At 41.5% G+C, this 13,550-nt stretch overlaps 1 protein-coding gene across 2 annotated transcripts; it reads right to left on the bottom strand.

Moving 5' to 3' along the window:
* Positions 1-17: 17 nt before the first annotated feature.
* Positions 18-12,810, bottom strand: ENPP5 (ectonucleotide pyrophosphatase/phosphodiesterase family member 5). 2 transcript variants are annotated; one of them, XM_034060314.1, is made up of 4 exons: positions 12,735-12,810; positions 9,704-10,567; positions 5,780-5,956; positions 18-4,488 (listed from the first exon to the last, which is right to left on the bottom strand). In XM_034060314.1, exons 2-4 carry the CDS (start codon positions 10,560-10,562, stop codon positions 4,124-4,126), a joined length of 1,401 nt encoding a protein of 466 aa, XP_033916205.1. In that variant the 5' UTR covers positions 10,563-10,567; positions 12,735-12,810; the 3' UTR covers positions 18-4,123. The 2 variants fall into 2 exon arrangements, with proteins under 2 accessions (XP_033916205.1, XP_005146480.3); XM_005146423.3 differs by lacking the exon at positions 12,735-12,810 and adding an exon at positions 10,717-10,935.
* Between the last annotated feature and the right edge of the window lie 740 nt (positions 12,811-13,550).

Genomic DNA, 13,550 nt, shown 5'->3' on the forward strand with positions numbered 1-13,550 from the left:
GACCACAGAGACAAAGGTTTGCTTTAATATGCACAGTACCACCTTTTATTGCAGAAAACAAGAAGATGTGTTAATAGGAATCAGATCAGGACTTCATTACGGCAAGGCCCATTGAAAGTGGTGCTTTCATGTGCTTGCAACAATTGTTGTAGCCTCACATGTAATAAACACACATTACCTTTACTGTGCTGCAAACATGCCCTTTCTGGAAAGATGTCTAGAGCAGCACAGGTATGGTCAAGCCCACATTCATGGCCATTATTTAAGCAGGGAAGATGATGTGGCAGGAAGCCTGTTGCATCTGCATTTTACAAAGCAGCAGGACTCAGCAACTGACTGTCATTCTCCCAGCACACAGCTCAGGATTGCGTTGTTCCACACCTCTGACAAGTCACTCTTCACAACCCTTGGTTGGCATTTTTGTGCCATTTTTGCTTGAGTCTGCATTTCTTGCAACTAACATTACTGCAGCTCTTTCTTTACCAAGGAAACCTGCATGGCTTGTTTTGATAAAAGAAAGTATTACCATTCCTGGTAACAGACAGCCCTTATTTCCATATACAATAGCAAGGTAGGAGAGGTCTCTTAAGAACTTTGACCTAAAATTCTGAAGCTCCATCACACTTCCAGTTATTTTTACAGATACACTCTGCAGGGTACAAGAAATACTTGGAATACATCTGAGTTAAGGCCATTCTCTCCCAGCCATCCCTCCACAATTCAAGTTTTTTTTCCAGAAGTCCTTTTAAATGAAGCAAGCACTCAATGCTTGATAGCTCTATAGCAAAGATATATTTCAACTTCAATGTTTCCAAAGAGAAAGAAACAAAGCATTTGACATCTCAAAATATGCTTTACAGGTCAGTAACAAAAGACAAAATCATGCAAGTTTCTCTGCTTCCAAGCTTAAGTTACAAGTAGCATACAGGGTACTGAAACCCATTTCCAATAAACTTGTTTGTACATCAAAAAAGCACCATACACACAGAAACCAAATCCCAGATCCTCCCCAGCCAAAAGGTAGTCTGAAAAAATCTCCCATCAGAGAAAAAGTTGCTATTTTTCTCCAGTTCATTAAGCACACACCCAACACCTTACAATAGTGTTTAACACTGGCTAGAGTAGTTAGCATATTTGCCCAGGGGTACCTGCAAATAAACCTCAGCAATAAGGGAAACATTTAAACCTACACCTAAATACCTGAATGCTGAAAGATTCCCTTCTGTTTCCTGCATAGCTGCAATTTACCCCTCTCAAGGGCCTTACAGTGCAATACAGACCAGTGGCATCCAGAAGAATTCTCATGCTTGTGTTCCCAATTATTTTAAGTATTCTTATTCCCAAACTCTTTGTTAGGGGGAAACATATTCTTCCTTTGTATGTTTGTACAGGTGAGTCCCAACATGAGTGAACAACACTGACCAACTTTGCCTCCTCCTTAAAATCCAGGGTCACTATGGCCCATGATATAACTACTCTGGTCACTATTAAAGAAGCTGGAGTTTAATGATCACCTTTGAGATTACAATCCATTCATTTTTACCTCTGTCATATACACTGCTGTGAAATTACTGCAATAAGAATTTCTATTAAAGCAGAATGTTCCAAAGTGAGAAAGTGTGTAGCTGAAGTAGCTACAGGATATGTTTAGAGCATCTCCAGTTTTCAGTTACTCCCTTGACAAAGCCTGTAGATCCTGTTTTAAACACAATGTTTATGCTAAAGCTTGCTTTTACGTTACAAATAACAAAGAAAAGTTGGACTCAGTGCATCAAGCTGCTGTCTGCCACCTACTTGTTGGAAAGTAGCTAGGGAAGTGATGAATCACAATTTAGAAGTGCAGGTTTTCTACTCAGACTACCCCAGACACCCTAGAAACTGCTGTGAACATCACTATTGCCTCCATCTGTCAGCCTGAGAAGCCCTGCAGCATTCAGCTTTAGCTGGCATCAGCAAAGTAAACTTAAGATGTAGCTAATGGTCAGCTCCACTGAGTTTTACAGCACCAGACACACCTAATTCAGGTGTTTTCCTTCAGTGTTTTCTTAAGAAAAATGGCAGTGTATGTAAACAAGGCAGCAGTACGCAGAACAGGAAGAGCAGGACTGCAGTGATGAATCACATTCTCATTAGGCTTCATACATATCCCCAAATCAAGGGGCTGTCCTTCACAGATCTGCTGGTTTCCTGCCTTCCTACAGCTATTATTACAGGTAGACTTTCAACATACACCTTAAAGTGGAGTATTTCACTGCCTTCCCTGTCAAGCATCCACTGCACTGCGCTGTGGTCTGTGGAAACCTTCCACATCCGTTTGCAAGACCACTTAATGCCAAGCAAGAGTCCCTGTCATCACAAAAGAATCCAACAGGTTGTTATTTCAGACACACTGAGCACCAGGCATTTTGTGACAGAGTCATCACTGAGGCAGTGAGGAGCACACTCACATCTGAACTCACCAAGGTGACATGCATTAGGTGTGGAATTAAGTTCAGCAAAATGAGTTTTGTACTTCAGTTAGTCAGCTTGTTGCTCCTTGCTAGGTTTGCCAGCAACCCTGCACCTGCAGCCTTACACTGTTAGTCACATCAGTAGTTTGACAGATCACATCCAAGGCCAAGATGTCCCCACCTTTGCCCTTTTCTGAGTGCTGGGGATAAAGCAATAAATTACACTTAAAATACCAGACTCACAGTTTGTGTGAAAGAATTTCTTTCCCCTTCAGGCACTGTAGTGAGAAGCAAAGTGCAGAGAAACAATCAACTCATACAGGGAGGAGAAAAACAGCCATCAGCTTCCAAACAAGTCAGACAACTTTTCTCACTTCAAACCACTCAGGTTTCACGCAAACCTTAGTAGCTTCTCGCCTCCCATTTAAATTAGCTCACCAAAAACCCCCACAGCTACAGTAGCAAAAGATCTATTGCTCCATGCAAAATTATCAGAGTAATATATAGTTTTGATGACCCATAGTAAGTAATTTTCCTTGACAGAGACTTTCCTCTGGAAGAACAATCCCCAGTCTTATACCTTTTTTTTTTCATTTAGTGTGCTTTTTCACATTTAAGATATGGCTATTCCTTAAACTGTATGTCTAATCATATTCAAACTCTAAGGTCCACTCGGATAAAAGGCAAGACAGCAAGCAAAACCCACACCAGAGGAGAGTCTCCAGTAACAGATCATATGCTGTTACCCAGTAACAAGCTTGACAGCACTTTGAAGACAGCTTGCACATGCATGTTCCTTTCCTGCTTCATCTGCCTTATTCTGAAGGAACCCTCTCATGACAGAAATATGGAAGAGTCTATTTGGATATAAAGGTGTTGTGCTTGTACATGTCTTTAAACTGCCAACTGCATGGAATTCCAGTGTACAAGGAACAACAGAAAAAGAAAGACATTTACCTCAAAACATACCTAAAATCACAAAGACCTATATTTACCTGAAGAAAACCCCAAAACAAAACAAAAAAACAAGCAGTTTAACGCTCACTGCTGAAGGCAATACCACCTAGATTCTTATTCTGGGGCTACAGTTAACACAGTAATTTAAAAGAAATATGCCCAACTCTAAACTTCAGACATTTAGCAGTGCATGATCTAGCTTAATAATAATGTTGGTTTTCCGCAGGATTTATTCTGCCAAGCTAGCTGCAATGGTGATCCATGCAAAAGCTTTCTTGGTCATGGAATAAACACCCCAAAGAAGTCTAGTCCCATTCAGTGACTTGTCAGAATCCAAGAAACTAAAAAGAACTTCTCAAAGGAAAAAACAAAAAGGGTGTTGGAGAGGGATTAAATCACCACATAATAGTCTGTGAAGTGCACCTCAGCTGATGTTATTTTCCTAAAAGTAGATCAGAATCAGGTATTCAAGGTCTACATACATAGTGTCCCTAAGAGTATTTTCAACCCCTGAAAGATTAAGTGGTTGTAAGTTGAAACAGAAACATGCTCTTTCTCTGCATACCTGGTACGTATGTACTCCACTGGACCAACGGATCAGCACCCATTTCCTTTTACTCCACACATTCATGCTGACCCACCTCTATCCATTTTTGTGACTTGTTTTTTGTTTAAGCTTATATTAAGCATCAAACAGGAAATAGTACCACATGTTACTAATCTTGCAACAGTGGCTGGGCAGCTTCAGTATGTTTCATTTGCATGGTGTTAGCTTGCATGAAGATAAAATGCTTAACAAAAATTGCAATAAAAACCATAACAAGAAAGCTGCCTAAAAAGACTCCTAGAACAGTAGCATAGGTGTCTGCTCCAAACGGAACTTCTTCAGCAAGCATGTCTTTCACAGCATTGAATGAGCCATTGTGTGGCAGTGCGTTAATACCAAGGAGATGACACAATAAGGGATACAGGTCTGTAGAATTCATTACTTCTTTAGTGACATTCTTTCTGAAAGCAGGCCCAAATGCCAAAAAAAATGGATGCATTTCTGGTAGCATGTTGTCATATCCATGATTACCAGCTGGAAATGAAAGACAGATAAAGGTCAATATTCTGAAGCTGCAAAACAAGCATTGAACTTTTTGCTAAAACTAACAGAATGCAGAAAAGCAACAGACATCATTTAGTCTTCCACAAGTTTTGAAGAACCATTTTGATAAACAGCATAAATGCCTCCCAGCAAATACAAAGTCTCAGAACTACAAAGAGAAAATGCCTTAGGAAAAAGAATGGAGAACACTATTTTTAAGAAAGAAAATTTAAAAAAAGGCAGGCTCACAGGGCAGTCAGTAACAGCGCTGCCAATTGCACGCTGGGCTACACACAAGTTTCCTGGATTTTCCCTAAGGAAAAACTCCAACTTTGCAACTGTACCAGAGCTCTTGGGAAGAGAGAGGGAGGAAGGGGAAATCCACGTAAAGATGGGCTGTCTGACTGCTAGTAGCTGACAGAATTTCAGCTGTGGCTGCTTTGATGCTTTGTCCACTTTTGTGCAAGGGAAAAGTTTACAAGTCTCACTAGTGGGTCTCCAGTGCCTGCTCCTTGCAGGGCACTGAAACCCCTGCACATGTAAATACACCTGTAAGCAAAAGAGCTGCTCTCATCATCTATCAATAACTGAAGTACTTGTCTTACAGGTAACACCCTTCAGCTACATAACCAGCAGCAAAGTTTAAAAGGTTTCTAGTTAAGAAAGTTAAGAACTGACAATATGACACCTTTATTTTTCCTCATAGCTAACCAAAAGCTACGGTTTACTGTCTCCATTCTACCTATAATAAAAGTGAAACCCCAAGGAGAGGAACTGAAATGGGACTTTTTTCCTCCAGGTCATCTAAAATGCATCTTAGCCTACAAGGTAAATGAAAACCTCTGCTGTATGGTAACACAGCATTTGAGGACTCTTTCTAGCAACAGAAAAAGGTTCCTGTAAGCAAATACATCCACAGAAAATGAGGACTTTCAGAAGGCATTCTTGTATATCCAATGTAACCCCTCTCCAGCAAATGAATAATACCTGATAAAACAAAGCAATTCATCCTCTACTTGTCAAGTTCACTTAATATTTTTAGTTTCTTTTTAATCTCTCAGAAAGTGCTTGTCACTTTGCTAGATTTCACAATAAGACCTCAATCGTGTGGCCACTAAAACACATGAATGATCATATCTCAGTAAGTTTTATTCTTTGAAATGGTAAGCCCAGTACCCCCTCCCTCATCCCACGGGCAAAAATTTAATTCCACACACTTAAGTACAGAGTTTTCCATCCCAGTCTTAAAATAACCAAAACACTGTAAAGACAGAATACTTACATTGAATAACATCAAACTTATTATACACAATTTCCCATCCTTCATCAGCCACTGCTAAGATTGGCTGAATTCTACTGTTGTGTTTGTAATGTAATCTATCTGGAATCTGCTCCCTTTTATATACAGTCATGTTGGGATGAGCATTGGCCAAAGCTTCATATACTTCATCCAGTTTGCCTTCAAAGAAACAAAAGACAAAACTTAAACATAGCAGTATGCTTACTGAACTCATCAGTAGTTTAAACACAATTGGAATAAGAAGGCAAAACACACATCCCCAAAAGTTAATTATAGGTGTAAGAGACAAGAGCGGATTAAAACGTGCACAGTAGTTACTGTGAGAAATCCAGAGCATCATTCACAGTGAGCTCACACCTGGCACTGGCCTTCACAGCCTATTCCCATGTAGTAAGTGCCTTGCTAATTTACAAAAAAAAAAATCCTGATTTCATAGTTACCAGAACGTAAGCTTCTCACAGGAATGAGTTAGAAGCATTCCATTAACACTCACAGAAAAGAAACCAGCTCCTTCTAGCTCCATGCAAAGCTTGAAAGCGAGAAGATAGCTCCTAAATCTGTTCATGAGGTAATGCACACATTAAGGCCATACTCTTCTTCCCCTCAGTTGGCTACGATGACAAATTACACTATTATTTTAAATCAGTTTAATTGTTAATTGCTTTCCTTTTAAAAGGCCACAGAGAGCACCACTTTGTTTCCTGGCATCTCTAAAAACTTACTTCTGAGTGAACCCAACTATTTTTCTTCTACAAGATGCTCCAATAAACAGCTACATATCTGACCCCATTTGATTCCCCGTTTTGATCTTCTACCATTCTGATGACAAGTTTAGCTGATTTAGAAAGAGCAGGTAGTTTGTTGCTATGCACCACATATCACAGTATTAGCAATTAATTGCTTAGAGATAAGCACAACTAGCTGCATTAATCATTCAATAGAAGCCCTCAGGTCACAATTCAGACATGACTAATATGTTAGGAGCTGTACGAAGATTGCAGAGGCCTAAGCAGGGAACAGGGGACAAAGCAACAGGCTGGACTGTCAGATGAAATGGCACTTCTTGCCTAGAACTGTGTACTCAATAGCAGCTAACATCACTACACAATCGCTTGTATTCTTAGCTCTACTCTTTTCCCTTCCCTAGTCATCTACTGCATAGGGAGTGTAAAACCTCAAGAGCTGTATTAACACTACCAAATCAATAAACATTTTCCACTGCCAATTCTTTATTTCCTTATTTCCAGTTTCTGAGCTTTTCTTTCCAGTAAAAGTCACTGAACAGCCAGAAAGCAATTGGACAAGCTGAAAAGCACCAGCGCACAGAAAGGAGGAACCAGGACATCCAGACAGTAACACAAAAGCTAGTTCAACAACCTACACCTGAGCAAGTTTCTTCAACTCCACCTCCATGTCGGCAGAGATTCCTGTTGAGGGCTATGCAGTGTATATAACAGACTTCTGTTAGGCACCAATTAACTCAGCTCCATGACTTATTTAAGTACTTTGTGCTACTACACACATGTGCAAGTCACTCAGACAGTACAGTTCACAGCTAGTCTCTGTAGGCCAGTTTCAGCACTACAAGGTCTGAAGCACAGCTGGAAGACTTACACATTTCCTTTGTGGCCAACACTGCCGTTTTTAGCAGATAAGGGGAATTTTAAGTACATCCTGTCATTTTGACAACTTATTTCTGTCTAGTTCTGCCTTCACAGCTACATTCTGCAGCAGGTGTTCCTCCAAGTGAGCTCTTCTCTGAGTGTCTGTCCCAAGAAACAATTGCCTTGATGACCACCAGATCAAGTGCTCAGTTTGACCTGTCAGATGCTTCCTGAAGTATACCACTTACAGTGAGCATAGAGTTCTACATGTATCTCAGGGGAAAAAAGTTTGGGAGGAGGTAACCAATAACTTTAAAGAAACTTCTCCATTTTCCTCCTCAGTTCCTAGGATCCAGTATAGAGATTCTGAAGGAAAACTGGAAATGGATTAATGTCTAATGTTACTTAACTCAAACTGGCATAAAAGAAAGAACAACTAGACTTAATAATCTTGGCAATAAAAGTCAAGATAAGACAGCTGAAGTCCAGATATGATAGAGACAGAGCAAGAGGGAAAAGGAGTCCAATGTAGCATTTCTAGTACTAAATTTGTAACAAAACTAATTTTGTTATGTCATCTTTCTATGTGGGATAACAGAGAGGAGAAGCCCCAAATACAGCAAACTATGATTTTTAAACTAAATTAATTTTTTGAATTAATGTATTACGATACATGCAAGAACCAGGTCAGCATCACCAGCTGTGCTACAGGTACCATGTTCATGAACATATGCTTAGTTCCACACTAATACACCATCATGTTTAAATAATGGTTTTAATCTACCTCTCAAGTAAGAAATAGGCTGCCAAACAGCTAAAATAACAGAAACTGATGCATGTTGAAGCATTCAAAATTTTTTGTATGTCTAAGTTTTACAAGCAAGACAAATAACTCAAAGAATCAGTCTTATGTACTTGTTATTTCATACTTAAATGGTTTATAATAAAAATTAAAGCTGGTAACACAAAAGGAAGGACTTTAAACCATCCTCAAAACTAATTCTTGTTTATTGGTAGTGTAATAGATATCTAAACCTCTGGGCAAAACCAAATCCAAGCTATTTCGGAAATGGCTTTTTTACGACTCTGCCATCTGATTGCTGCAGAGATACTATTCCTTTTCAGCATCTGGCAGGAGAATCAGGTTATGAATCTTTTAAGTTCTCATTTACTGCATTAGGGATGTTTCAGCACTAAAGATTACTTTTACAACTCCTTTATTTGGAAAAGGTCGATCAGGATGTTCTCATGTTTGTCTCCATTAGGATGAGACTCCCAAACCCAGCTCTTCTATCACCACTGACAGAAACAGCAACCAGATACAAGAGCCTGAATGTGCTCAGGTAGCAAATGACTCAGTCTGGATGTACTAACCTTTTAGTCTGGAGTATTCTTCAAACTAAAAAATGACAGGAGACATTTGTTTACATATGTAAAGGTCACTTAGGTCTGCAAAATATCCTCCCTGCTGGGGCATTAAGTAGAGTGCTACCCACTAGTAATACAAATGTTACATGAATCTTAAAACAAACCTTTTCAGAAGGTCACCTTAAAACTCAACTTCCAAATGAGCCCTGCTCCCCACACATAAACCCGCTATTTTCCAGGTTAATGCACTGGCACCAGTTATACTTTTGATCATCCAACTAAAGATCAGCACCCCTACATCACTACCCTAAACATACACCTGACACTTAAGCAACACTTCAATGACTGCAACCAGACTTCAGGTTTTGATTCCAACAGTGTTCTTGCCCATTATTATGGCAATAAAAATGGTTATGAACATAACTGGCTGCCTATTAAAACTGATAGGGGAAAAAACTGAACTACAATGTCTGGCAGCTGATCAAATAGCCAACACAGGCTTTCTTTTTATCACAGGTCTCCATCTGGTTTCAGTTTACTGTTTGAGTTAGAAATCTAATTCTTCCATTATGACTTTAGCCATATCATTTTGATGAAAGGCAAGATATGTGACATTCAGCTGTTATCTACCTGGAACACCATTCATCCTTGATAATGCTGTTAGATTATCTTACTTTTTGTAAGGACTAAAGGATATTCGGCAATATTAGTCAACAACAGACAAATTGCTCACAATTCATTTCAGAAAGTTAATCCAGGCTTTTGACAGAGCTAGCAAAAAGAACAAAGGAGTGATCCTGCAAGTACTCCTTGTTCAAGGCTGACGTCCCACTGGCATCAGTGGCTGCTGCTGCCACTTCAGTTAAGGAACAATGTCTGTAAGGTTTCATATTCAAGTATTTTCTTCAGAGAATTTTAGTGCTGTAACTCCTACCTTCTTTTGGCAAAATAGCTACCACAGGAGAATTCTCAAAGATTTTATAGAGCTCTCTATTCACATACTGATCGAGCTCAATGCGCCTTTTTAAGGAAGACTCTGACATTCCGTGATCGCTTGTAATTATGACATTTACCACATCCAATAGCTTTGCTTTCTTCAGCTTGGACAGAAGATATCCCAGCTTTTTGTCAATATCACTAATTACGGGTGCCATAAGTGGGTTTTCTGGACCCAGGATATGGCCCATCTCATCAGGCTGTTCCCAGTACAGGAGACCAAAGTTTATGGGTTCTTCTGATGTAAACCAGTCAATAAGCCTAGCAACTCTATCTTCAAAGGAAACAAAATAGTTGTAGGGCATATAATATGTAGGAAAGACTCCATGTATTTTCACATCTGTCCCAGGCCACATGGCTGCTCCACTTTTATGTCCTTCCCTCTGGTTTGTTATCCATATTGGGGTGGCTTCTTCCCAGAACTTGGGGTTATAGACAGCCATTCTGCTCAAAGAGAAAGTTTCATTCAGAATAGGATCATACATCTCATTAGCAACTACACCGTGGCTTTCTGCATAGAGACCAGTCACCATTGTGTAATGATTAGGATATGTTTTCGTTATAAAAACGTTAGTGACCTGTTTGACATGAACACCATTCTCCATGGCATAATGAAAATTGGGAGTTGAGGCTTTATAGATGTAATCCCATCGAAATCCATCAAAAGATACCAGCAACACTTTGGCCTGGGCTGGCTGGAGAGACAATGTGCTTGGAAGAAATGGTAAGAAAATTGCCAGGACTAAACAGTTCATGGCTATTCTGGAAGGTATTCGTCCCTTCTTTGGAGGCAACATGGCATCTGTTGAGCAGAGAGAAAACATTTGTTTGCATTAACCTCTTTATCAAAGTCATAACTTAGTTTTAAGAATGAGTAGCTAAAATATTCCTTTTGTATTTATACAGCTTGCCTTACTAACACTGACACTCCAAACAAGACCTCGTACCTACCAGTCATACTGATATCCCAATTTCAGAGATGGGAAGTGAGACACTACAGTTTGTTGGAGGAAACTCAGTTTGCAGAGCAACTTCTTTACCCAACATCACTGCTCAACTTCTTCCTTTTTCCTTCCTGCTTCCAATACACAGGAACTCCTGCTCTTGCAATCTGACAAGTTCTTAAGTATTTTCTGTATCCAAAGTTGTAAGAAACTGTCCCATGAGAAAAGTTCTGCTTGTCAAAAGATGTAAACAGGGGCAGCTCTCACCATAAGAATAACAAGGTCCGTCTCCACCAGAACTTTATAACCCTCATAAAAGCCAATGAACCATTAGCACAAGCATAGCACAGACCACATACCTGCAGGGCAATGGATGGGAGAAGGAAGCACAACACGGGAACTGGTGGAGCCTGCACCTGCACAGCTCCCATCAGGGAGAGGAAACCACCTAGAAACCATCATAGCTTCTGAGCCCCCACACTGGGTGTGGGATTACTAAATGTACACGTAATCTAGTGGGGAATCTAGAAAACAAGCTTTGAACTTCAGATACAGTCATACATCCATTAAAAGGTTGTGCTGCTTGCAAGGTGTCAGCTCAAGTTAGACAAGGAGCAGTAATGTCAGTTTCCCAACATTTTATCACATCTCTAACTTGATTATAGCTTCATTACAAAACCAAGTTCTTCTTTATCCACTTATGACCAAAGGTCACTGCTTGTGTACAGACAGCTTTACCAACAAGAATGTACACCAGTCATAGAAGCCAGTGTGCAATTTAAGTTCCAACTAAGCACTTATGTCCCTAAATGGATTGCAAAGAGGCGGTACTGCATCCAGTGAGCCACTGGAAATACTACATCTCTCAAGTGCGTTCTGTACTCAAAGCTGTAAGAAACTGGCCTATGAAAAACTTCTGCTACTGAAATTCAGCTGGAAAACAGTGCTTGTATATATATAACCAGTAAATCCATATTAATGTTCACAGTACATTAATACCCTACTTCATAGGAAAAGTTCTAGCGTAACAAGCATCTGAATGCCACTTGCAGTGATGGAACAGGATTTGTCATTCTGGTAGAACACAAGATACCTTCTCTAGGGAATTTTCCTAGTTCAATTCCCAGAATTCCCCCTAATATACAGCACTGGAATACATTTACACTGGAAAACAGTGTAAATGTTCCCCTGACCTTGTGTATCTCCCAAAATTAACATCCAGGCCTACAGTGCTGCTAAGAATGCACTGACACTCCAGAGGCATAATCCCCCTTCCAGCAACCCTCCCAGACCTGTGGGGCTGCATCACTGCACTCAACTCCACATGGGATTTCTTTTAGCTGAACCTGAAGGAAGGGAGAACACCCCATTGTGTCCATCTGAACCCCAGCTGCCAAATTACGTGCAGCCCGTGGCTGACTAATAAATTCCCCCTTCTTGGGGGTGACAAATATGAACTTGAGTTCTCTGAAGGGAAATTAGGTCCATTCTTCTGAACTTTACACAGTTCATTATCACAGAATCATTAACAATACTGATGTCAACATCCTGATCCTTTAACTATGTATTTAAAACGAATAATCATGTTTGTTTTCTTTCTCCTCAAGGCCTTCCCATACTGGATCTCTCGGGACACACCTGAGCACATCTACTGACCCAGGTCTCTCGGAGGCTCAGCACCATAAGGCACGGCCCTGAAGGAGCTCTGGGGGACAGAGGCAGCTAACTGCCCGGAGCAGGGAGGGAGCTGCCACACTAGCACCAGGGACACGTCCAGCAGGCCGGCAGTGCCCTGCACAGCAGCCCCGACCCGCGGCCGCACACGGCTGTGCGGGGCTTCCTTCCCCCGGCCAGGCCAACCCCCGCCCGGTTCAGGTACCCCGCGCTCCTGCACGCCAGAGCCCCCTCAGCCCAGGGCAGCCCCCTCAGCCCAGGGCAGCCCCCCCACGCCGGAGCCCTCGGTCCGGGCTACCCCAGCTCCCGCCGCCCGAGACGAGGCCGCAGAGAGCCGCTGTCCCCCATTACCTGCCGGCGGCCGCGGGGAGGTCAGGAACAGCCCCGGCTCCAGCCCCTCACCGGCTGAGGCTGTGGCACGTCATGGCGCTGGGCGGTCTGAGGAGAGCGCGCTGTAAAGGGGTGGTGCGTGCCGTGGGTTAAATAGAGCAGGGCCTAGGCCGCCCGCTGTGCGTTGGTCTGGCTGTGAGGGTGAAGAGCGGAGTTCGCTCTCTGGGTGTCTGCAAGCACTTCTTCAGTTATAAATAAATAGAATGGATTCAGGTGTGCTTGTATCTGCTTTTTTTTTCTCCTCTTGTGTTCTGAGGCTCTAAATTCTCAGGTTTTTTTTTTTTTATGGCAAATGCTTTTTTCCATGTTACCATGTTCAAGCCCCGTAGCCATGGCCTAGAATCAAGGAGAATTAGTTTTTCATCCTCATCTCAGTAGAATCTGAAGGGTTAAAAATCCAAGCCGGGTTTCCCCCCTTTTAACAGCTGTGCTATAAACAGGTACAAGCCCGTGTTGTGTGTATGTACACGAACCTTACCCTGTGGCTGTGTACAGAATCACTTTACTGGAGCATGCTTTATATTGATCGCAGCTTGCACTGCCTAACTTGTACGTCCTGCTGGTGTAAACGAGAATTACAATACAAAGAGAACAAAACCCGTGGGGTTTAGGGGGTGTTGGGGTTTTTTCTCATCCTTACAGGATGAACCTGCTTTCTTCTTGATGGCAACCTACGGGAGGCTTCACATCTCCAACATAGGAGATCATTAGTAAGGAGGTAGAAAAGGGTTACCTATAACCTGGATGCAGGCTGTAATCCAGGTAAGACTCTGGCTC

This window comes from Melopsittacus undulatus, chromosome 3 (assembly GCF_012275295.1).
Source record: "Melopsittacus undulatus isolate bMelUnd1 chromosome 3, bMelUnd1.mat.Z, whole genome shotgun sequence".
Lineage (NCBI taxonomy): Eukaryota > Metazoa > Chordata > Aves > Psittaciformes > Psittaculidae > Melopsittacus > Melopsittacus undulatus.